General features: G+C 37.2%; 1 protein-coding gene across 1 annotated transcript; it reads right to left on the bottom strand.

Annotated features, from left to right (window-relative positions):
- Nucleotides 1-404: 404 nt before the first annotated feature.
- LOC139971624 (ras-related protein ORAB-1) lies at nt 405-22,006 on the bottom strand. The gene is made up of 7 exons (XM_071978261.1): nt 21,837-22,006; nt 19,629-19,701; nt 18,000-18,047; nt 14,340-14,387; nt 11,016-11,111; nt 10,441-10,572; nt 405-4,652 (listed from the first exon to the last, which is right to left on the bottom strand). The coding sequence occupies exons 1-7, from the start codon at nt 21,848-21,850 to the stop codon at nt 4,455-4,457; spliced, it is 609 nt and encodes a 202-aa protein (XP_071834362.1). The 5' UTR covers nt 21,851-22,006; the 3' UTR covers nt 405-4,454.
- Nucleotides 22,007-27,556: the final 5,550 nt, after the last annotated feature.

Below are 27,556 nucleotides of genomic sequence, written 5' to 3'. Positions count from 1 at the left end.
CCAGCACACTTTCAGCTGTACTGTCAAATAGCTAGTCTCAGAAATTGAATAAACTTTATAGTCAACACTATGAGAGAAATTGAAACCACTTACTGAAACACAACATTCCCCAACTGGTGCAAGTTTATCATACATATAGAAAAAAAAAGTGACCTCTGGCACTAAAGGTCGTCCCACAAATAAGACAATCCTATTCATCCTACACTCAGATATGCTTTAGTGCAACAACAAAAACTCATCTATGTGGTGCATCTAATTCATCTAACACAATTCACACACCATAAAAATGTTACAATGATTTGTTTCCTCTTAAGCTTTAAATTTGTGCTTGGATCACCAAATCTTTTGCAGTTTACCATCATAACTGTAGGACCAACATCTGCAATGTATACCCCTATACTGTATTTCACATAGTAGAACCTCCAATGGACCAACTCATTGTTTGGAGAACAATGTAAAAACAACAATTGTCTTTAGAACAATAGGGTTTACAACAATGAGACCATTTCATGTCATTGTTCTTTCATCTTCATCCGTCTTGAAAAATAACTCGCTAAAGTAACACTATGATTACTAAAAAAGGACATGTAAAAGCCAAAAAAAAATATCACTTGGCTTATGTTGACACCTCACTCATGAAACATGAATGACTTCTATAGACTGAATAAGGAAATTTAGGATACTATTTTGTTAATGCTAATCATTATTTTACCTTGAATTGGTGATACATATATTGCTTTCACATTTATCACATGACACAACAAAATGTATAACCTCATTCGGAGGATATCGAAGGATCGACCGGGGCCGGGGAACCTCAGACAGTGGCTCCAAGGCCGGCTAAACCAACTCATAGCAGTAGAGAAATTTATTTAAATAAATGATACATGTCTTAGAGGACACTCAATGGCAGAAATTGTGTACATCTTTCTTCTGAAGTATCAGTTATAATACTTAACAAAATCATCACCATTAGCAACCAAACTACCATAATTACTTTCAAAGGTTCACTTGCCACAGAACAGGAAGAATGGGTGCAACAATACTCAATCACAGAACAAAATCATCAACCTATAACACAATGCAGACATTGTATTGTCCTGACAAAATCTTTGTTCTTCTCCCTTTTGTTATATTTATTCAAATGTATAATCACTAATCACGCCCCCCCCCCCCCTTTAATTGGAGATTTTCATTGGAATCTTTACTTTTTCCAGACTTTTTAAATTTAATCGGTAATTCGGTTACGGTTATTAAGAATTGACCATGAGAATACAAGTTGGTACTAACACAGTCTACACTAGCCAAGTCAGGCAGGTAAACAGACCTATGATGTTCTTAACGTCATTAACAAACAATGCTTTCAAGAAGCCAAGCCTGCTTTGCAAGTATCTTTTACTCCTTATTATTCTCACACGATGACGACGAGGCAAGTTTGGAAGACAAATTATGAAGTATCGGTTTGCATCAATTTTAATATAGCCACAGTGATGGTAGAAACCAGGTGTACAGCCAGATGAGGATGAAATAAAATCTAACACAAAGGTAAGCTACTACATGGAAACTGCATGGAATTCTATGTCGTTTTAGATCTATATTCCAAAAAGAGCAAACAAGATCTGAGGCCAACTTTATTATTTTGGATATTAATCTTACAATATGACAAGAGAGTATGGTCAATAACGTTCAGATAAAGACTATGAGACACACAGGGGTGTGTGGGAAAGTGGGGTTGGGGTAGGGGGTTTACATTTACAATCATCAACACTTAAGGTGTAGGAAATTCTAATCTCTCAAAGCTGTGCAATATATTTGGAATGATATGTCTAACAGAGTAAGATGAACATTCTGATTAATAAAAAAAGACTATCATCCCAGTTTTTTTTTTATGTTCCCTTTATGAGAAAGTGACACATTATTATTTTAATAGCAGAGAGAAGAACAATGCAGTGTACATTCAAATTAAATCTGAGAGACTTATATTTTCCTCATTCTCTTTGGGATACGGCAGATATTCATAAAGTACTGAGTAAACCATGAGTTTTATACAAATCCGCCTCTTCAAAGTAGCTGAACAAAGATCTAGCAAAATCAAATAGATCTATTTAAAATAGCAATCCACTTGGTATTAACAATTCACAAAAAAAGATAGATAAGGGAACAGAGAGTACAAATGTTATCTTTAAATAATTGTTTATATATATATCTATCTATATGTCCTATAAATGGCTGATTATTTTCCATCCTTCCAAACATTTTTCTTGTATTGGGAACCACATAGAGTAAACCAATTGTCATTTACCTCTGTCCTTGAAATTCCGAAAAACATTTAAGTTTCCTCTTAAAATAGACATGAGGGTCCTTGTTGTGGTGACATTAACTAGATCATGTTTACAAGCATTTACACATTTTCTCACCCACAGCACAACCACCCAAATTAGCATTTAAGAAAAAATCCCATTTACAATATCCTCACATGATATTGACAAAATGGGAAAAGAAACCAAACGGACCAAAATGTAAAAATTACCCTTTTTAAATATTTAACAAAAAAGTCGGCAGGGGTCGTGCCAGGGCGATTACTATCCTAGTCATTTTGATTTATTTCCACATGAGTGTGTGTGTGTGTCAGTGTGTGTGTTAGTTAATCAAAATAGTTACATTTACTAGCTTGTTACAGAAATATATATACCTCCAATTATGCATGCAGCAATTTCTACCAACTAATGGAGAACACAAACAAGACAGGGAAAAGAAGGAAAAAAGATATAAGGAACAAACTACTGAAAATATCCCAAAAAGTTGTCAATTTTTAGCTCATAAATTACAACATTGAAGTTCTTTGTAAAAATGTTTTGTCTCACAAATGTACAAGATGTGATAAGATCTTAAAGATGGTGCTAATGAAGATGGAATTTGCTAGAAATAGAAGAGTAGCGCACCTCCAATCTGGCCACATTCAGTACCATTCAATCATTTATTTTAGCCAAAATGCATTAACATGGAGGGGGTCCGGGAGAGGGGGGAAGATGAAGACAAAACATAAAATCTCTAACACCAAGCATTACCAGCACCTGTCTTTGATGGAACATTAATGTTTAGTCACGTCACATTAATGGAATTTTCTAAAACCTGCTGATGTGATTTACGGGTGATAACTGCTCTGGGTTACAATCTGGGAGACTTGCCCCTTATTCACACATCTCTTCTCCGTCCATTACCCACTCCACCCTCCAGACAATCCCCAAAGATCACCAGGATAAACAACCACTTGCCACTTCACTCAAAGCAACAAAGTTTTCTTAATATGGAGTAGTAGACGTGCTATCCGATCTTTGTTTTTTAACCACAAACCACACACAAAAATTGGAAAACGTGTTCTACGTATATTATTATGTACATTCAATTTGTGGTACAGTGCGCTCAACACCTTGGTGGTGGTGATGATGATGACGATGGATACTAAACTCTCTAAAAAGAAAACTAAAATGGAACAAAACTATGCGCGCCCAATCACTTCAAGCCACAATCCTTTGAATTTCTCTGTCTACCATAGATGGTCTGTGTTCAGTACCAATGGATGATAAAAGACAGCAGCAGTGATAGTAATTGCTCCTGTCTTGATGTTCCTTTCAAGCATTCTCACCAGGGACAATCTAACAAGCTCCTAGAACACCCATCGGCGTAACAGAGGAACTTCCTAAAAGCAACTTCCCTCGACGAAAATGCCTTCATTTGATTTGTTTCTTATTTTTATTTTGTTTTAGCTTTAAACCTGTACAAGATAGATACAAGCCATTAAACTATTTTTATCACATTATTTCTAAGGAATGGTACTGGTTTGACAGACTAAAATCTCAAAACAAGAATACACTAGGACTCTTCCATTTTGAACGTAGGTAAATTTACAGCAACAACGTATTAAAATCTACAACTGTTGACTTTTCTTACACATTTTTTTATTTGTTACGAATGAAATCCACGGTTTTAAATTTCCAGAGCTCCGAATGAAACAAATCCAAGGACTCACGCTCAGCTCAATCCCTCAATGACTGCCCAAAATAAATTCTCTTTTCCTTTTTGCTTTTGGCAACGATCAGTTGCTTAAAATTTGCTTAGGCAAGAATACAGGAAATGCCAAACATTCAATCTTCAGTGAAACCAAAAACCATGACTAGGCAAAGATCAAGAGAGAGATAGAGAGAGACAGAGATGGAGAGCAGTTCATCGGCAGTCGAGGATCACTTGATCCTAACGTGATGATCAAAGCTGCAATTCCATGAGTAGTAAACGATGATGAGAAATTTTGGACTGATCACAAAATTCTTTCTGATTAACTTTTTTTACCTTTTTTTTGTTTGGTTTTTTGTTAGAGATAACCCTCAGGAAAGTTAGTGTTTGTTCCAGATTGGAAAATCTATCTTTTCTTTTTTCTCTGTTTTAACTCTGATATATTAACAGCAGCCGGACTTCCCTCCGGACACTTCCGTACTGGCAGGGTTAATTTTGTCGCGATTGCTGTCTGACGGTACGCTGCTTGGTCCCATTCGGTTCTTTATTTCTGCTGCCATGGTCATGAAGGCCTGCTCAACGTTGGTAGCATTCTTGGCGCTGGTTTCAAGGAATGGGATGTCGAGCTGATCGGCGTATTCCTGAAAACAATAAAAAGGATACAGAGTGTGTGTGTCAGTGACATCCAAGAGTACAAAAACTATTCACTTGCAAAAACAATGGCAAGGATTTAGAGTGTGTGTCAGTAACATCCAGGAGTACAAAAACTATTCACTTGCAAAAACAATGGCAAGGATTTAGAGTGTGTGTCAGTAACATCCATGAGTACAAAAACTATTCACTTGAAAACAATGGCAAGGATTTAGAGTGTGTGTCAGTAACATCCATGAGTACAAAAACTATTACTTGAAAACAAGAGCATCAATGACGCAGTATCTCAATACTGGAAGTTTTAATTTTGATTCCTAATTTCAAATCTTTGCTCTGTCTCTACAATTATCAATCATGGTACAACAAATATATAACTTGCATTTTTGCTACTTTGCCACGAATAGTCTCTGCAGGTTACACTTTATCCTGCTAGTCTTGCCTTTAGCGCTCATTGCCTGTTAGTCGAAAGAACGACATTGCAAGGTTTAGTAATGTCATAGAATATATAAGAACTTGATTTTTATGTGGTATCCTTCATCTTGGGTCAGTCTCTGTTGGACTTTTTGGTCATATAGTTTGACGTCAATGACAACGGCCAAATAAGAAGAGGCGAACAACTCGACCAGATTCTTGATGCCTGCCTTGAGAGCTAGGCCTATTGACCTACTGTATGTTACTGTAGACTGCAGTGGTGACTACCATCAAAACTGTGTCCACTTCTAGATATCAAAACAACCCACGTTTTTCCATCTCAATTTTTCTGACATGAAGATTTCATGGATTTATGACTTGGAAAAATAATGTAAAAGAAGATTACAAGTTTTTATATGCAAGTGATGGGTGGCCTCTTCCTCCCCTAATAGCCACCTCAGTTCCTCTCCATTTTGTTATTTTATTTTAATTCTTTGTACATTTGATGTCAAACATTACAGGTTCAAAAGAAAGCTAAACATACTTCTTATAACCTTATACATCTTATATCCTTATAAATAAAACATAACCTTATACAATTTTTATAGTCTTATAAAAGTTGTGATGCTATGGCCGGCTCCTCTTTTATACGTACCCATCAACAAACTTACCCTGGTCCTTCCTAGGAAGAGCTGTCTAAACACCAGTACAATGCTAATGTGGCTATCACTGAAAGCCTAATAGACCTAGGGGGCCTAGGCTAGGCCTATATATATATTGTTTTAAATGCACTAGGCCTACAGTAAGTAGCCTTCAGAAATACAAGAATGTGTATACGTAATTATACAAAATACATGAAGGGCAATCAAACAAACTTATCATGGCCCTTGCTCTGAAAAGCTACCTGAACACCAGTACTATCCTTAAATGGAGGTTACAAAAACGAAGGCCTGATATAAAATGCACTTATATGTAATTAGCATGCAATACACTACACCTGGCGTACCTAACTACAATACAAAAATTGGTCGCGAGGGTAGCCATTTTCGTATATCTAACATGTAGCTGCCATGAGTCATAGCCAATCTGCTACAAAACAGACTTGGGGGCGGGGCTTAATCATCAAAAACGGACCTTTTTACTAAAAGTAGGGGCGGCAGCTCAGTGTTGTTTTAAGAAAGAAAAATCATTTAAACATCAAATAAAGCAAATAAAAGCCATAAAATGTCATATACAGCTGGTAAAATTCTTATTAATACCTACCTGTAAACAACAAATGAAAGTTTCAAATGTTAATAAAATATATAATACATAGGACCCTATCTTAGACGATACCACTGTTGACAGACAATTCTATTCTATTCTCTTTCATAAAACATAAGTTTTGGAGCGTGTGCAAAAATGGGTTGTTTAAACTGGATTTCAGACCAAATTGGCCCGATTTGGACATAAATCGGTGAAAAAGTCATAGAATGAGATAAAATTCTCGAATAAAAAATGGTAACTTTTGTTGGCCTATATGATATATGCTTGCTCTGAAAATTCCAGAGAAAAAGAACTTTATATGAAGACGCTGAAAAATTTTTAAGAGAGGAGAGAGTCCCACTTACTGTTACAATATCTCTATACATGTAATGTATTGAGATAACAATGGCAAGGATTTAGAGTGTGTGTAAGTGACATCGAAGAGTACAAAAATTATTCACTTGAAAACAATGGCAAGGATTTAGAGTGTGTGTCAGTGACACCCAAGAGTACAAAACTATTCACTTGTCAGTAAACACTGCTAAATAACTACTCAACGATTAAACCGCACCTGACGGAAAAACCAGTACATTGTAAGAACACATGGGAATTGCCAGAAAATGCAGACAGTTATCCAAATCAGAGGACCTAACTGTCGTGAAGAAACTAGTTGCATATAAATGTGACAAAGATTCACAAACTGAGGCCACTCTTTATTGGTTCCATTGTTGTTCAATCAGGGACGTTTACAAGAACAATAGTCTCTAGGAAAGACAACTAATATGCGCTATAGGAAATCACTTTACGCCAAATGGAATGATAGTAAGTACCCGCTTCTTGTGTCCTTTGACATTTATTACATAGCTACATACACCTATTACAAAACTACACTGTGAATGTGTTTTATAAATATCGCAGTAGTCTAAGTTCAAAAAAAGATTTGTTTTCTTTACTGTAACTTGTAATCATTACATTTAAACATAGAAAGATGACACATATTATCAATGCACCCCCTCACAATCAACAGTTGCAAGGCATATTTTGTTGTTTCCTATTATGGCACTAATTACTGTATGTCACATGGTATCTTGTACAGCACATAATAAATTTTCAAAATGGGGCACCTTGCCTTAATTTAGGAAGTATACTTCCACAGTCTACAATAGTTCTTACAATACAGTTAATGACTTCCAATGATAATTAAGGATGACAAACTTAGACATAGTTTCACTTTGCTGAGAAAGAAGAGGTCAATGTACTATATCGGGTTCCAACACTGAACCACACAGCTCAATTAATTGTTTCACAAACACCTACTGAACTTTACAATGGTTATCATTATTGTTCTATTATGTTCTTGAAGCCCAACTCTTAAGCCTTCTTATATCACCTATAACATATGTGTTGCATGTACTCTAATTTTCTGCTTCTTTCTGAAGGAACTACTTCAAATAACAATCCTTTTCATACACTTGCATTCAATTTCAAAGAAGAAATCCATTCAACTGAGCACTCTTAAACTTGAGGTGAAGTTCTTGATGGGCCAATGCTAGCAGAATGTCCCACAGTGCTGTTTGTTTTTATTTTTATAATTCCTGCTGGATTACGCTCATCGAAAATCAAATGTACACAAAGTAAGTGTAATACCGCAAAGAAACACACAGAGTATTGGTAATTGTATTAAAGCATAGCGACATAAATAATAATAATATAAACAGGTGTTTGCACTTTTTGCTGCTAACATGTTAAATGATTGTAATACAAGTCAGATTGGTAAACCATTTGAGAATCCCTCCCGTGTGGCTTCTGTATTCAAATGTACACGCTTAAAATACACTACAGGAAATGGTTACTTCAGTTAATTTAATTCCAATATCCAGTCATGATAATTAACCATGCAGCAGTGACAGGTGGATGAAGTACAGGTGCTGCTACACTGTTAACGACGGTTTGTTCAACTGTGAGAATGTCATAAGAGATGTTGCACGAGTGAGCAGGAGGCGGCTGAGACACATGGTGTGCAGTATTAGCAGTATGTTTTACAGCAGTGTGATTGCAGACTAGAATGTTGGGTACTTATATTTTCAGTATGTCATTACTGGGATGAAGTAAAAATTAAATGCCAGTAGAAATATGAGAACAATATGAACTATAGTTGACTATGGCAGTATATAAGAATATCACTACTGTACTTAACTGTACTGTACTCTAGAACAGGGTGGGAATTTTACGGTACGCTGGTACGCTAGCGTACTGGAATGACAATATGGCTTACCAAAATAAGAAAACCAAATGGGCCTAGTACTACACACCCTTGTAATGAGCGTACCAAAAATTCTGACCGTAAGTGACTGCATCTGACTGTAGTAGGCTTATCTGCAATCTGCTTCTAAGTTACGGAGGATTAATTTGTCGCGCAGCTAGCAAAAAGCACCAACGAACAGGCCGCACACAGCTGGCTGCTAGCTCAGCGATCGTGCCTGGACCGTCACATACCTACGACTAACTATGTATGCATCGCAAATTATTCCAACTTTACACATGAACTACGCAATTGCAGACGGCAATTGCGTAGCCCTGCCAAACAACTGTGCGCTCATCCCCTGTCTAACACCTATTTGTTAACATTTTTGGCACGTTTCCAAGAAACGTTTTATGGAGTATTCCCCATGATACACGAGGCACAGTTCATACACGCAGCACAAGATATCAAGCTATAGCCATCTTTATGAAAGTAAGCCTTGTAATAAAATATGTTTTAGGCCACACGGCATGATTAACTAATGCTTAAAATTATTTCTATGTTCTTGTAGAAAACGTCAAGTTCGCAAAATACAATTAGTTGTGTTTTTGTAGTTACGTGAGATCCGTAACAGACGAGGTGGTTAGGCTATTTGCTATACACTTAACTATGGTAGGACATTATTTTTTCCGTATTTTTGGAAATTCTAGAAAATACTTTCTTTTCCCCCCGCTTAACACCAGATGTGGTCTTACGGTTTTATTCATAAATGGGTGTACTAGAGCCTTGTTTACATGACATTAGTTGCATGTAGCACGATATGCCAGTTTTGCGTGAATTTTTCGAAAGTGTTTTGCTGGATCTTTCGTAAAATTTGAAAGGACCGAACTTACTTTTCGTACACAATTGGTAATTTCTCTACTGATTTTCAGAGTTTTTTTTTACGATCTCCAGTCGATTCATTTCCTTTGATCATGTATTTGAATAACTAATACCAAGTCGAGTATTCGACCCGGTATTGTCTGGTGGGAGAGTTCAATGTGATGGACAGGGATTGTAATTATTTCGATCGAACATGCATTAACTGGATTATCTGCGCCGCCGCTGTCGGCTCGATATAAATGCACTTGTGCCGCAAATCAGGAAGTTTTCACAAAAGGATAACAGCGTTCAGGCCATTGTGCTGTGCTTACCGATTCATGAATTGTGCTTACCAACTGAGAAATCTTGGCTCATGTTGGTAAGCACATTTCATCAAAAAATGAAAAAATGCTTACCAACTTTTTTTGCCAAATTCCCACCCTGCTCTAGAATAATTTTATGAAGCTTAATGGAAATTCAAGAAAAACAGGATGGGAAGTTGAATCCATTCAATTTTGCTCTAAAACAGCATAATTTAGTCAATATTTCATCATGATATCATTGCAATATAGCACATTATTTCATTAGCTTAGGGTTTATTTCAAAATGTGAGCAATAGTTGTTTGTACTTGAATCAGAGTTCATTCATTTGGGGCTTGTATATGTTTAACCAGTGCAACCCTTAGTGTCTGAGTGAAAACAAATTGTCTTATTTGTTATCTTTGAGTAAAATTAGTCACGCTAATTTCTTTGTTTCTTCAATTGTTATTAATCATGGATCAATACTCTGTACCACTTTGCAAACTGTAAACATAACATACTGCTTTAAAATGGTGGGGTTCAGTATTAAAACCATTTCACATATTTTTTTTATAAGAATATAATGAATTTAAGTATACTATACTGTACTATGCTATCTTATACTGTACTAGTATTTAACTATACTCTGCTATGCTATACTGTACTATATTAAACTATACTACACTATGCTTCATTCTATTATACTGAAGTATACTTACTTTTGCTGTTGTGTAATCTACCACTTTTTTTGTTGTCAGGTCACATTTGTTGCCGACTAACAATTTGTTTACATTTTCTGATGCATAACGATCTATTTCTTGTAACCACTGCTTCACGTTATTGAAAGATTCCTGGAAAGAAAAGAGTGAAAGAGCAATAACGATTTATTCACAGTTTGTTCATGATCAGGGAATAACCTAGAACTCAAATTTTGTGTACCAGTTTTGAAGGCTCAGAATTTCATCTCATTGGACTTGTTGTATACAGTAACAATTTGACCATTTGACCCTATGGGGAACGTTGCTTTGCTAGATCAGCTCCACAGCTCTGGAACAGTCTCCCCTTACATCTGAAACAATCCCGCATGTGTCAACTTTCCAGAAAGAACTCAAGACGTTCTAATTAATGAATGTGTATCCATTTGTTCAATAACTGCTGTGTCCATTTTGGGTACTTTGCTCCTGCAGCGCTTCTGAGCATTTTTTTTAACTGGATAAAAGCGCTTTACAAATTCTTATATTATTATTATTATTTGTTCATCATAAAATACGGAGAGCATTCATAGCTAATTTACCTGATCTGTTACATCGTAGACGACTATAATCCCATGTGCACCTCTGTAGTAGCTGGATGTGATAGTTCTGAATCTCTCTTGTCCAGCTGTGTCCCACTAAAAGAAGATCATAAAAGAACAACATAAATTATTAATTAAGAGTGGAAAACAATTACCCAAAGTGATTACATAATTTAAGATACATATTAAAAACAGTAAATCATTTCATCTAAAGCTACATATCTTCTTTGATTCTGCCAGAATCTGGTCCTACAAGAACTCCACAGTATTAAAAATATATTTTTACACAGTTAACCAGAAAACCAAATGTTTAGTGGTTATGATGCCTAAACATATTCATAGTGTGGTAACCCATACATCATGTATGTTAATATGTACAGTACATGAACTTGTGCGCACCAAAACTAATGAGGATTATCTATTGACTAATGTGGCAACATATAAAGGTTATCAGTTAGAATGCTGACCAAGCATCAATCATTTATTTCACTGGTAAGGATTTAACAGTATAGTAAGTTTTATTCCCAATTCCTATGTGAAATGTAGACAAATAGATCATATGAATAAAAGGAAATTTTCTGTAATCAATTTTGAGCTTACAAATCCCTTTAGATTTGTTAATATTAGACAGAGCTCTAAAGATGTTGTTTAAATCCACTATGAAATATTTTGGAAAGCTACATGTCATCTGGTATAAATCACAACACAAATTGCCAATTCGATAACAACTGAGATTATAACCTTTTGACACCAATTTTGCAACCATTTGGGATAACCTGTTGAGTGTTGACAACTTGAAGCTCAGAGGATGAAAGTGGCTAACTGGCCACTTAGAGTGTGCTTAAAGCAATAACTATATAAACTTTCCTTGAACTTTCCTGGATGACAGTATGTTCTGTAAAGACTTAAAGAGTCCCTTCATAAAACTTACTGAACTGAATTTGACCAAACTATGTCCACCAAAATTAAAATCATACCATTGGAGAATTGACAGATTTATTGTAGCTTTAGTTTTGGAGTTATCATGAATAAAAGGTTTTCAAACTTTGACACCTGTTGACACCAACCAATTTCAATCACGGGGAATCTACCTACCAGTATGACACTGATTCAACTTGTGGCTGATGAGAACTTGTGTTTACAAGCAGTTTTTGACTATTTCCCATTAAGCCATACTAACTCATATGAATGAGCTTAAGAGATATTGACATTTTAAGAACTTTATGTTCAGCCCGATCCACTCATTAATATTCATGAGATGAGAACTACAATAAATAGGGCACATCTACACATCATGGGGCATCTACCTACCCAGAATGACAGAGGTTTAACTTGTTGGTCTTGAGATATCGTGTTTACAAGCTTTCCACTGTGATAACAATCTAGCCATGCCCATTCATGAATAATAATGAGAATGAACTTTCTGATTAAATGATCACATACCTATCATCACCATACTAAGTATGAACTAAATCGGACATACGATTGAAGAGATATTGCCATTACAAGAATTTTACGTTAAGCCCCGCCTTCTAATCAGTATGCATGAGATGGGAACCACAAACAATAGGGCACATCTAAACATCATGGAGCATCTTCCTTCCAAGCATGTCATTGACACAACTTGTGCTTTCTTGAGATATCGTGTTTACAGGCTGTCCATCACATACACACACACACGCCAGCATGATTGCCAAGGTTACTGAGTCTTTGGCATCGTAACATATATTAGTCTGCTCCATCAACATTAAATGTTAATAAGAAGCAGTTACACAGTTGTAACCACATAGATATCAAAGTTAACAGTTTAATAGTGGTATCATCCACTAAGGTTATATGTTTTGGTTTGAATAGACTTAAACTGCAAAGTTTCCACCATATGCAATCCTATATGTACAACCCTTACAGACCTGAATTATTTAAATATATATCCTATACTATACAGTATATAAAATGTCATGAGTAGCTTCAATGATGGTAGTTTGATTAAAACAGCATGTTAGGATAGATTTCAGTATACTGTAAGATAGGAGAGATCTGACTAGACAGGTGACAGAAACAATTCACTAGCATAAAGAGTAACAATGAAACGCTTTGAGAAGGCTGATACCTGTACGTGGTGGGAAACGTTGTGCATTGGTAAAATTGAGGTATTAACAAAACTGATTGAAGCCAAGATTGAATAATCACTCATGGCATAACTTTTGTGTAGGCTAACCTATAAATTCGCATAAACATCGGTCTCATAGGGTTGAATTTTATAATAAGGTTAATATGTAAGTTTCTGCCTTGTTCGTATATTTACTTGTTTCTCACCAGCCCACCAGTGCATGTCTACATGTCTATGTCATTTCAGCATAGATAGAAAGTGGGCTATACAAATACCTCATTCTTTCTAGATCTCTGGCACATGTATATATAGACTCAACTTATACCAACACATAAGAATAGAAACAATCTAGCATCGCTACATACAGTAATATGAACTACTAGCATCAAGACAGCATTTTGTAGAGAACAATTATAATGAGATGCACAGGTCAAGGCTTGATACTTCAGCTAGTTGACCAGTGTGTAGTAATATTTGACAGAGTGAAGATAAAAATGGTACAAACAGTATGTACAACAATTGATTATTCCACAACAACACCAAAGCACGACTACCAATACAGATGCAACGGAGGGCTCAAGAAAACCTCAAACTCCCTGGTTTGGGTGTTTACAAGCGCCGATCTTATTGCACTATCCCATCTACAGTACCTAGCCTATTAACTGGTACGGTTTTAGCACTAATCCCCCATAGACCCCTCCTGTAGGTCGACACCCATCATAATCTCTTCATTCCAAATCTACCGAATTAAAGAAACCTACATTTAGTGACAATTACTCTCGTTAGGAAGCCCAGATGTTTAACCATTTTTCTTCTGTTTTGGATTTCATCATCCTGAAGAAGGTTACGTAACATATTACTCAAGTGCGGCATGATTATCCTTTGACTTACTCACTAGTCTTTCAGCGACAAGTTGAACTAGCACTTGGAGTGCCGTCATGGCCTACTTCATCTCCTAATTAAACGATTATGGACATCTAAACATACTTAATTATACGAAGCGCACTCCCAGTCAAGTTGGACAATAACTTATGTAATCCATGCAGTGATATATGAACATGTTAAAACAATAAGAACAAAACAAATAGAGTTATGTCCTTAAGATACTAGATATCGATGACAACCCAAACAAAACCTCTTCAGCTGACCTTTCATTTTAACCGAAAGTCAAACAAATTGAAACGAGAGAGAACAATGAAACTAGTTATACTCACAATTTGTAGTTTGATTGTTTTACCATCCAGTTCGATAGTCCTAATTTTCTGTAGCAAAAAGGAAACAAGAAACAATACCATTGATTTAAAAGGAAACAAAGTTAGAGCATAAATTAATATGTGGAAGCTCCTGTGCAGCTATAAAACAAAATATGATAGTTTTACTATTGGGAGTTTCACAATGATCTATGATTATGTATTAATGCAAATGATTAATGGTGTTTGTAAACACAGTATGTTTTATTTAACTCTGAACACTGGTGTTTTCATGTTCTTATTTCATTGATGGTGTAAATGTACCAAACCTGGTCAACGTACATGTAATGCTTACCTTGGACAAGAAAAATAAATATTTCCATGTTCTCTTACCTAGAGTATCAGCTGTGCTTAAATGGTTAATTGTACCCATGATGGCAATGGTTTTCACTATTTTAGTTTGGAATAATGTTGTCATACATGTACACACTGATCAATGGTACTTTCATGTACTAACTTTGAGCAACGGCCTTAAAACTGTTCAACTTGGGCCAATGGTGACTTGATGTACTATTCATTTTGTGTAATGTATACTGTTAAGTGTCAACAACCATCATTTCAGATGGCAGTGTAGTTTCACGTATCATTTCATATTCATAAAGCAATGCAATGCTCTACTTTGAGAACTTTAAGATTTAGAACCGAAGAGTTAGGAGAGGGACATATTTTTTTGGGGTGCTTTTGGTAAAATGAATGATTTTGTGGCAGTTCCACCAATATTCTAGGCAGATATAACATTCTACAGTATTCCGCTATCCGTAGAATCCACTATTTATGGTTGAAATAATGCATCTATTGAAATGCACCACTTATCCATTATTTCTGAAACATGAAATGTAGCAAAGACCATCAGTTTAGTAAACAAACCTCAGACAAAGAAATGATCAAATTGAACATGGATAGCCTCTTTGGATCATGAAAAAACTCAACTCTGTAAGGCTGCATTTTGTGTTGGGTTAGAACTTTATGTCATCCTGAGCAAATGATGTGATATTCACATTTAACTTGACCCTCAACCTACTGTAACTGAGGGTACCCATGTGGTATCGAGGATGCGACCATTAAACTACTCCACAATAACAAGTTATCAACTGTTTAATCCAGGGCATAATATTTTGCGTAGAGAATTCTGTGTCCTGTACATGTTATTAATTACCCTTTAGTTTTTTTTAAAAATTTGTAAAACTTGAAGTGGTTTCTGTTTCACTTCAAAATTAATAATACAAGGTACATTTCCAGGTATTTGTACAGTATATTATCCACAGATATATTCTGTACCACTGGGTTAAAGTAGACAAATGTTATATATGTCAGTAGCTTTAACAGTGCTATATAACTCACTAATAATATAGCAGTTTTACCGTAGACCTTCAGTGCATAATCTATTATATACATGTACATAACAGCAATACAAGTAGACTGGCTGACGTTAGGAGTGAGGTCGCTATCATGAGGATTATCATGCATTAGACTACAAGTTAGAACGCAATCTATGCTATTTGTCTTTTATTTGAAGCTATATGCCTCATAAAGCAAGGAGTCACTAGCATACATCTTTACGGTGGAAGTAGTGTTCAAACATGCTGGTATGAAGACCTTACATAGTGTTGTGCCTATCTCACTATATAAATTGGTGTTAAACTTAAAATGTATGTATATGTGATGGATTATATGAAAACCAATACCATTCTTTGATAGACTGCATCAAATAAATGCTCACATTTGGTGCAACTACTGAAGAAATGAAAATGACAAAGCAATACATGTATACTGTAAGTATGCCCATTCAAACGAAAATGTGCATTGGGCTTCCTTATTAGCTACTTTGGCTTGGGTGGGCTAAACATATACAGTGTGCTATTGTTCTACCGTCAGTTTTCATGTAATGGTTTTATTTTCTTGAGTCAAATGTTAGGGTCACGTTAGCTAAAATGAAGACTTAACAACACAGTTTTACTTGAAGCTTAACGATGTGGCATATAGTTAAAAAGATATTAGCAATAGCATACTTCTGCACTAAATCAAGGAAGAAAAATAGAACACTTCTTTTTAAAGACAAGCTTCCTAGAAACTTAATGAAACCTAATACTACTGCAGTGGAATTTTGCAGCATAAACATTTCAAACATCAACTGAAAACTGGGTGTTTTAACCAGGGTTGCCTTTGTTTTCTGTTTCACTGATCTCCAACTTACTCTTAAACGAAACTGATACACTATAGGCTGAAAAAAGTTTAAAAGGTGTACAGTTCCATAATAAATAAATTAACTGCTTACAAGTATGAAATTATATGCAAGGTAATATGGTCACTGATGAACAGGATTCCTTAAATGTTTTATTAAATGGTTTATTAAATGGTTTATTTTGTAAATGTGTGATGGCATAATGCCACAAAGATGTATCATCTTTGACCTTCTGTTTTGTGTTGTTTGATATTTTCATGAACACAAACAGTGATGATACTGAAACCAGTAACAGTTGAATGCCAATATTTCGCATTTGCAAGACTCACTTCCATCACAGACAGTAAACGATGTACTTAATAAAGTAATGAAACCCATGAGTGAAGCAATGAGGACAATTTAAATACACTTTCTCAAGGCTTCAGTCTTATAATGTGTGAACTAACATGACACCTGTGATACCTCTTAAATGGAAATGTTTTATTACTGTAGCTCTTTCAGGAAGATTTTCATCACAGTTTTCTCAATCACAGTTTTCTCTATCACATAGCCCAATGGTGGTCATGTTTCTGACTCTTTTGAATAAGTTTAATGAAGGTCCTAGCCAGGACAAGTTGAGTGCTGGTCATCATTTTTCAATGTCCTGCTTAATTTGAGTGATTATATAAAAATGTCTAGAAATTTCCCCCTACTAATGGACCTACTGTATTATGTAATGATTGTGGCCATCAGCCAGTACTGACTGGTAAGGTATTGTTATCTGATTGGTGCTGGTCAATATTACAGAGTTCTTGGCAGATGCCGGCCACCAAAGCTACACCACCGGTTTGTCATTCGATCTACAATCCTACCTTTAGACTGTAACATAACAACAACTCAGGGTCATTCAAATTAATAATTTTAAACCCCCTTTGAAATCTTTCTTCCTGATCAATTAAATCCCATCACTGATTACAATGAAAACATTGGCTGGACATCAAAGCTAATACACAAAAAAAAAAAACAGCAGCAGCTTGTCTGTACCTAGATGGTTTCTGATAATACTTATATTTCTTTTGCATCAAACCTGTAACTTTACTTAAACATGAAAGAGGCCAAAATAAACTGGAACCTCAATTGCAGAATGGCACAAGGAAATAGTCCTGCTGTGAATTATGGCACAAGGAAATAATCCTGAGTGAGATATACTAATACTATGTATATGAAACATACATGCAAACATACATTTGGAAACTGGACAATAAAGCCCACAAGTCAGTGACACAGAGCTTGAAATGGATGGCAGGGTTGGGGGGGGGGTTGGGGTGGGGGAAGGGGGTTGACAAGAGTCAGATCAACATTCAGTGGTGTTGAAATTGCTACCTGCGGCTGGCCTTGGCCCACCCCCAGTGTTGGATGCCTGCATTTGGTTTTAAATGTAGAAACACTGAACAAATACTTACAAAATCTACACCAATTGTACTGATGTAACTCTCAGTGTAGGTGTCATCCTGTGAGAAAGAAAACAAAAGAATTTCAAATTAAGGGAAATTAAGCATTGTTAAAGTGGCAAGACAATACCACCATAATTCATCTCTCTTTCATTACACTAAGTATCATTAATGGTGACATGTATGAAGAAACAATGGAATTTTTTAATGAATACGGGATGATCCTGTGTAAAGGATGGGATATTCCCCAGGTTCAGAGTCGTTAAACTGCTTGTGCACGTACCGTAATAATAATGACATTTCTATAGCACTCAATTCTATAGAAACTATATGCAGTGTCGCTTTACAAAACACCACCACACTCTAAAACAGTAGGTTAGTAACCTACTGTACAGTAGTTAGCTTTTAAGATCATTAGAATACTCTAATAATTGAAAAGGGATGGACATAATTAAGGTAGACACTACCGTATGTATTTATTTCCTTCCTCTCTTAGGTGGTTTCTGGGGCAGTGAGATGATTATAACTAAGACAAATTAATTTCCCAATTAGTTAATTATCATCTTTATTTGATTTGGTGAAGCAATTTTTAGCACAATCCTTTTATCTGTGTCACTTGCTGTCACTTGACGAAAAAGGAAGAAGTGCTGAAATAAGCCCACTGCCTAACTTTTCTCTTTCATGTTGTTGCTGTGTGGCCTCTGCTACTGGGTGAGATTTCTTGTGCATGTGCTCCACAACTTGCCTGAGATCAATTGATATCGATTCTGCAGTATGATTGAAGTTTTTTATTTTCTGCTGGAGAATCTATGCATTAATTATGCTATAATGTACTGTACCATTTACAAACATATTACAGGAAATGATAGGAAAAGGTAATGTTGATTCAGTATGCACATCTCTAGGTGTAAAGGAAAAGCAAATATAAACAGGAATTGCAGAAAGTTTTTAATGTAAATGACCACAGGAGTTGAAACGACTGGAATAATTCAAGTGTTGTTTGCATTGTCACTCTAACATTACAGAAGTACAGGACCTTTGATGAACTATGGCTACAACAATAGGCTCCAGCTTTCTACTTTACATATCAGTTTCAAGTTTCCATGGAAGCAAGTCTTAGTCTAGTACTATTTTAAATTTAGAACTGTATACTACCATTACAAAAGTCTACTGCGAGATATCATTGCAGAAAGTATTAAGTGTTTAAACTGTTGCTGTCACTTAAGCGTTGTTTGGGCTAGAAGATACAAGGATTTGCTGGCTGGATGCAATTACTTTTTGAGATCAGTGCACTGGTATAACAAGGGAATCTTGCAGGGAAGTACAATATGATGATATGAAATGCAACCAGCTAACCTTAACATACAGCCAGTGCTGTACAAATTAGAAAGATTGCACAAAGCATATCATCTTCTGTTACTGTAACTTAATGTGTTCTGATCCTGACATATACCCTCACATACTGTATTTGCAGACTTCAATATTTAGTGTCATTAACAAATGAATCAATTCTGATAATTTGGACAGAATTTTCACTCAGGAAGATGACAAGAGCACAAAGGGAACTTGACAGCTTTTAGCTATTGAGTAAAGATGCAAGTAGGTACCTCATTAACTATCTTGAAGTAAAGTTATACTCACAGCAAATCTTAGCAGAAGACAAGATTTTCCGACACCAGAGTCTCCTATAAGCAACAACTTGAAAAGGTAGTCACTGTAAGAAAGAAAACATAGCGTTACATGACGTGATCAGCACCATTGACATACATGTGACGATGATGTTCACTCAAACATACTGAATTGTGCAATGACTTTTTAAACTATTTTATGTTAATACACAAGTTGTCTCTTTCGAAAAAGTTTAAATCTTGATCTATGGGTTATTTTCAAATTTGGGTTCATCATGATACCATGAAACAGTGGGACACTTGTGTAATTTTAATACCTTTGATAGGTACAGTAGTTGCTTCACCTGTAAACTTTCTCAATTTCTACCTCTATTTCTATCTCAACTTGCTATCTCAATGGAAATGAAGAAATACACCAAACTCTACTTTCTAAAGTTTCTCTGTTGTATTTTTCATGTGTTTTTAGCTAGTCCTAAAAACAGTATTTGTAACTTCACATACTGCGTGAATTTCTGATGCACTATGCTCATTTAGGTAGACATTGTGTAACATTGTGCCATTACTGACACAGATACTTCACAGATCTATCAACTAGGCATCAAATTGTTATCAAAATATAAATGTTAAAGTACAGGGTAGGGACCACATTGAAGAAAAATAATAATTGGCTGAAATGATTTCACAATGAGTAAAAGTTGTCAGTTCAAAGTCTCGAATGTGCCACAACGTCAAGATACTAGACCTTTTTAACTACAAAATTGATAGACCTGATAGATAGTCAGCTTTGTTACCTGTACAGATGTCAGGCTCAAAAGTTATAGCTTTTCTAAGGAGAACAGAGAAAGTACAAAAAGGCAGCCTACAGGACAACAGGACTAGTGTCTTCTGTCTTGATAAATTAGAAACGAAAGCTGGCAGGCTAAGCCTAAATACAAAGTAAATGCTATATCAATAACCTAAGACTATTAGACTTAAGCAACATTTTTTGTCAAATAATTTTGTGAAATTGAAAGAGACACGTGTAGTTCACTCAGTACTGGGCTTCAGCGAATAATTTGTTCAACTTGCTTCAAGTTTGCCAAGGTACTGATTTTATCATACTGTGAAGTGTTTGCAACGATACTCTTGCTAATATTTGGGTTTGGACTCAGTCCACGAGCCACTCACCAAATGCTGAGTGTAGTGCATTTTCTATTCGCCAAAAGCTAAAATTCGAGGCTTGGGCTCTACTGTTGAATCTGTATCACCTAATCAACAGCTCTCTTGGGCCTTACAATATAGACAACAAGTGAACCAACAAATGTTTGTTTAACAAAGATAGCTGGCAGCTATACAGTAATACTGTCACTACTTTGGCTAGGAAGTGACAATGTTTGGATCACACTAATGTTAAACAATCTATTTGTAAAGCCTATCTAGTACCATGAAAATGTTCAATTTCAGCCCAACAAGGCCACAGCATGGAATCCTCTCATTTCACAAAGAGTACACACCCTAACGTCAAGTTACAGAAAGCTCACTTTAGACTGTGAGGTAGCAAAGAAAGGCCAAACAAAGTATAGGCCTAAACCCCTTTTGGCAGTTCATTTATGACAAATGTGTTGCCTGGGATCAGCTTTGACTCTGACTTAACCTTGGAGCAATTTTAGAATACCGGCAACTCACACTGAGCTTTTTGAGAAAGACAATTGGGGCCTACATTGTTTAGTCTAGGTATACGTCAGAACTTCTGAACATAATCTGTGAAGTGTGAGATTCAAGAGTTGCAGGTTATTCTACAATTATGCACTAAACTCATTTAATGATCCATCAAGCTAGATCTTAACCTAGTCTTTTCTATAATACAAATAGTTTTTGTCATACCGTCATTCCACGTTATGTGGGTATATTGCCTACTAGTACTACTGGCCTACACTCAACACAAGTACACACAGCGTTAGTATCAATAGCGTGCAATTGCTGCTCCTATAGGCACAGTATTAGTAATGTACAGTGTACTGTTTGAAGAGAACTGTGCGTCACAGCCTACGTTACGTCTACATGCAATTGTTCTCTACACTAGTCGTAATACCGGCTACGCGAGATAGGCTATCCATATTAATGACACAAATCGCATAACACAAGTGTAACATTAGGCTGTTGAACGTCGATAATTGCAAGAACACCCTCGTAGATATTCTACTCTTTTTCTCCATTGTGTCCTTGATTTCACGAAACTTACTATTCGGGATTCATTATTGATATGTGCAGGATTATCCAAGCTTGTAAAATGTGTTTTCTTCTTCTTCAGTAATCGGCAAATAGTTCAAATCTAGATAGAGTTCGTACTACTTATTGTGACGAGGAAGTTTCAATATGGTGGTTACATACAAAGGTGAACAACTTGGAGGGGGTGTTGCCATTGGCCGGAGCTGACGTAATGAATTCTACGTGGCAATCAGCTGACTAAAATGATGACGGCTACATCAAGTTTCTCAATCAGTGAATCACATCCCCAAATTTGTACTTCTCAACTATTACAAATATCTTCAAAACTATGTTTGTTTCTTTGAGAACTAGTTTTCATTGAAGAAAAACCTTTTTTAGTAGCTGATAAACACGACTCACAAATTTCGGTAATAGAGGGCAGCAAATATTAATATTTTGCAATTTAAAAAAGTACTGTAAGCAACTTGAAGAAACAATTTCTACAACTTTTTCAAGAGTAGTAAGATATGTAACGTATGTACATGTCAGGACATTCACTCCGGGACTCGACTTTTCATATTCGCTTGAACATTGGATGAAAATACAATAGCTCGCAATCACAAACTGGAACGGGAAAGGGAATTGCGAAGTAAGGTGCTCGCTGTTCGAGTTTTGCACTCTTAGTAACGTCTGCCGATAAGAACTTGCAGGCAAATACTAAAAACAAAATCAATTTCGTGAGCTTGAGATCCTCGATTTCCAGGTCCAGTCAGAAGTTCACCCCTTGGAGTCATGTCTCACTATAGTGAGGCTACTCACATGGGTGCGCCTTGAAATGCTGATGGCAAGATGGAAGGAAGCGTTTTCATAAAAAGGTCGCTGTGCGTTCTCCAAATCTGTCTCCCTGCTCACTGGATCTCATTCGAAATTTCAATATTAAAAGGTCATACTTTTCTAGATATAAAAGTCAACACAGCTTCCAGAATAAAACTTCGAACGTTTGGGAAAATTTGGAAAGAATTTTCGAAATTTTGAGATATAGACAACGCCAACATTTTCCGACCTACCCCTACCCCACTTTTTTATACCTCCTTACGACACGTACTGCATAGAGGCAGGAAGTTGCTATTCCGCGGAACTCTCTGTTCCGTAAAATGTTTGTCAAAGGCTTTGAGGAACGTACGTAGGTCTGATATACACAGCCGCCGAATACAGTGCTTCGGTAAAAGGGCGCAAACACTTTATACTAAGGGCTTAATTTAGCTCTCAGAATAAAATCACCCCCCCCCTTCCCCACTGACAGACAACAGTACAAAAACTAATAGTGTCCAGTACATTAATACATAAAATGTATATATAACGGTATGCAACCTCAACAGTTTAAAAACCCTCAACATTGTTTCAAAAGTCGCCAAATATAGCACCAATATCTAAACACATTTCACCAAAACTTCTCAAAGAGAAGGCCTTAATTTTAGACTCGGCTCTCCGGCCCGAACGTAACAAAATCTTAGTGCCCTCCTCCACTATGATAGATAACACTTTTGTGTCAAACATTTAGAATGATACAAGACAGACCAAGTCAAGTGAAAACGAATCAGTGGTCTTTCTACCATTTATGTATTTCACTTCATTGTTCATTCTATTTGGTTAAAAAAATTGTGAAATATTTTGCGACGTCATTCATATGCATGGACAACACGTCAAATTGTCCTTGTTGTTCAAGTGATGCAATATATCACGACCCTCCTCAGGTGAAGTCATTGTTTAAACTTTGCGAAGTGACTTTATCATACCTAACCGACATAAATAGCACCCCGTCACAACAAAAGCATTGTTTCGAAGGTTGCATCATCATATCAATAATACTATACCCAGAAGTTCCTTGTACGGTCTCAGCGATCAGTATGATATCACAGATTATAATTATAGCACGATACCACATACAAGGAACTTATTCAGTAAATTGTCAATGTTTTTATTTCTTTACAATGGAACACTCAAACGTATGAAGTAGGTGGTTGATTGCAGACCCCGTATTATATATATACCCAATACTGGAAAATAACTAATCCCTTCAAACCTTTCCCCATGGCCACTTACGTACAGGCCGGCCGTATTATTGATCGCTTTCTGACTGATAATCCGAAGTTTACCCGATACAGAATTGTTCGACAAATTAACTGGTAGATGTAAACAGGTGCGTATCCAGGGGGGGGGGGCGTTGGGGGCGCGCGCCCCCCGGGTAAGAAAAAGAGAAGAGAAAAAAAAGAGAAGAATAAAGGAAAAAAGAGGGGAAAAAAGAGGAGAAGGAGAGGAAGGAAGGGAAAAGAAAAAGAAGAAAGAGAGAAAAAGGAGAAAAGAGGGAGTAAAAGCAAAACGCGAAGACACCGGGAAGAGAAAGAGGAACAGTGACATCATTACAGCGCTGAAGGGTAGCCAGTGACGGATCAATGATTTCGTAAAAGTGTGACTCACCTTACCCCTTACACCGACAACTCCATTTTTTGACGTTTCCATTTTCCTCTCTCACTAATGATCTATATATATATATACTATATATGGTCTATCATAACGCGTGTGTAGAATTGTGCTATGAAACCAACTGTGGCTGGTCTTGAACTCTACCGTGTCGTCGGGGAACATGACGCATTTTGGGATGGGGGCGACCGCCCGCCCCCCCCCCATTCAGCATTTTTTAAATGATATCGATAAGTAATTTCAAAATGGAAAGTGCTTAGAGGCAACTTACAAGGCCTGGGAAGTGTCATTTCCATCGATCTGGGAGACATTTTCGGCCAAAATTTGCTTGTACGCTTCGCGCTAACAAATGGTCCTGGGTAGTGCCATTTCCAGCGATCTGGGAGGCATTTTCGGCCAAAATTTTCTTGTACGCTTCGCGCCAACCTATGGTGGCGCTACGCTTAGATAATTTGCCTACAGGCTTCGCCCCTCCCTTGGCAAATTCCTCGCTACGCGCCTGTTCGAATTTGTAACGCAAACAGCAGATATCACATCATATCAGTGAGCATGAAAATGGCGTTCCAGGATGAAAAGCCTCAAAACTGTCCGACTTGCCTGAAAATATAACCAAAAATTCAACGTGCTCATGTCAATATCGTATAAGCAAGCATCGGTTATTACATCGCATGCCATCATGTACCGTACGCAGGCGCGTATCCAGGATTTTCAAACCCGGGGGGCGCGAATTACAATCTAAGCGGAGCGCCACCATCGGTTGGCGCGCAGCGTACAAGAAAATTTCTTATTTTGATACTCCCTCCTTGACATAATTGGACCTCCATGCTTTTTATACATCTACATGAGACATGTCGTTGTTTACATTAGCATCCCGCGTTATACTGCACAATTTTAACGGACCGTATAGTGCGTATCCAGGGGGGGGACGTTGGGGGCGCGCGCCCCCCGGGTAAGAAAAAGAGGAGAGAAAAAAAAGGGAAGAAAAAAGGAAAAAAGAGGGGAAAAAAGAGGAGGAGGAGAGGAAGGAAGGAAAAAGAAAAAGAAGAAAGAGAGAAAAAGGAGAAAAGGAGGGAGTAAAAGAAAAACGCGAATAGAAAGAGGAACAGTGACATCATTACAGCGCTGAAGGGTAGCCAGTGACGGATCAATGATTTCGTAAAAGTGTGACTCACCCTACCCCTTACACCGACAACTCCATTTTTTGACGTTTCCATTTTCCTCTCTCACTAATGATCTATATATATATACTATATATGGTCTATCATAACGCGTGTGTAGAATTGTGCTATGAAACCAACTGTGGCTGGTCTCGAACTCGACCGTGTCGTCGGGGAACATGACGATTTTTGGGATGGGGGCGACCGCCCGCCCCCCCCATTCAGCATTTTTTTTAAATGATATCGCTAGGTAATTTCAAAATAGAAAGTGCTTAGATGCAACTTACAAGGCCTGGGAAGTGTCATTTCCAGCTATCTGGAAGACATTTTCGGCCAAAATTTGCTTGTACGCTTCGCGCTAACAAATGGTCCTGGGTAGTGCCATTTCCAGCGATCTGGGAGGCATTTTCGGCCAAAATTTTCTTGAACGCTTCGCGCCAACCTATGGTGGCTCTACGCTTAGACAGTTTGCCTACAGGCTTCGCCCCTCCCTTGGCAAATTCCTCGCTACGCGCCTGTTCGAATTTGTAACGCAAACAGCAGATATCCCATCATACCAGTGAGCATGAAAATGGCGTTCCAGGATGAAAAGCCTCAAAACTGTCCGACTTGCCTGAAAAAATAACCAAAAATTTTCGCGCGCGAAGCGCGCGTTCAACGTGTTAATGTCGATATCATATAAGCAAGCATCGGTTATTACATCGCATGCCATCATGTACCGTACGGTCCGTTCAAATTGCGCAGTATACCGCGGGATGCTAATGTTAACAACGACATGTCTCATGTAGATGTATAAAAAGCATGGAGGTCCAATTATGTCAAAATTCTCTTTTACATTAGTAATGGCGAATTAGGGGCTGCACCCCCGCCGCGCAGTGGCGGAGCGTCCATACGGTCAGGGCGGATGCCCCCCCCCCCCTCCGACGGACTCAAATGGACTGCTGACATAATTTCTGACCAACATTCTACATCACACTTCCCTCTACTCGTGCAATTTTCACCGGTCTGTTAGGGGTTGAAGGAAGTTTTTTCTATATTGGTTGTCCATAGATGAAATTTTGTACAAGATTATGGGTATGTTTTGAAGTGAGTTTATTCACGAGGAATGTGAATTTTCAAATTCTGAACAAATATGGGGCTTAAAACCTTGAAAAGTGGGGCTGACGGGTATTGTGGGCCGCGACGTAGAATCACCTACAAAAGCAAAGACCCACAGGAGATGCCATCAGGTCGAACATGATGTGTGCCGGGTTGACAATCTTCAAAAAGGTTATGGATGGAAAAAAACTATTAGGAAATACTTGGTTCTCAGGCAAAAAGTGTACATCTGATTGGTCATTTCAAGCCCGAGAAGTGCCGTTTCCGGTGATCTGGGGGGTTTCAAAACCAGAAATTTTCTTGTACGCTGCGCGCCAACCGATGGTGGCGCTCCGCTTAGATAGTAATTCGCGCCCCCCGGGTTTGAAAATCCTGGATACGCGCCTGGTAAAGGTGGGTCAGGCAAATTGCAAACTTAGTAACGTATACTCTATAAACTGTTGGTAGCTAGGCTGCTCTGGTAATTGCCCCCTACCCCACCACCACTTTAGTTTACGCCAATGTCTGGGAATGTAAAATCAGGTAACGTTATTAGAGTAAAGAGATTCGATTCTGAGCTTCAGGTTCAGACAAGTTTCTTCACTTCCATTTTGGCGAGTTATTCCTAAAACGTGAAATTCACACTATTAACCATCATCATATTTACCAAAGCCATCTCGAGTGAGAGCACTTTCCAACGACCTAAAATCCCGAAAGTTAATTCTCTCAATATAGCTAGATAAAATAAAAACTTTCATTGCCAATAGGCCTATAGTACGGTGGCTTTATAGGGACATAGGAAAGAAAAAAAGTGTCCCCAAATCAAAAAAATTTTGACTTTTAATGTCAAAATTTGGCTTTTTATCTCCATTTTTTCTTTCCTTTGTCCCTATTCAATCCACCATACCATAGGCTATACTATTGCTGTCCACCACGATGACGAATCTCCTTCATTTTACCGTTATGAATTGGGTGGGAAAAAAAGTGTTGTACTTCGTAAAACAGAGAGAATGAAAGAGGTGGAGATAGCGAAGAAACA

This window comes from Apostichopus japonicus, chromosome 8 (genome assembly GCF_037975245.1).
Source record: "Apostichopus japonicus isolate 1M-3 chromosome 8, ASM3797524v1, whole genome shotgun sequence".
Classification (NCBI taxonomy): domain Eukaryota; kingdom Metazoa; phylum Echinodermata; class Holothuroidea; order Aspidochirotida; family Stichopodidae; genus Apostichopus; species Apostichopus japonicus.
The sequence above is the reverse complement of the archived record's forward strand: the minus strand, read 5'-3'. Positions and strand labels throughout refer to the sequence as shown.

Coding starts and splice junctions, on each gene's coding strand:
- LOC139971624 (XM_071978261.1), bottom strand. Junction 14,388..17,999: donor GTACAATTGGTGTAGATTTT/GTAAGTATTTGT, acceptor TTTTTGCTACAG/AAAATTAGGACTATCGAACT. Junction 4,653..10,440: donor TAGATTACACAACAGCAAAA/GTAAGTATACTT, acceptor TATTGTTTTCAG/GAATACGCCGATCAGCTCGA.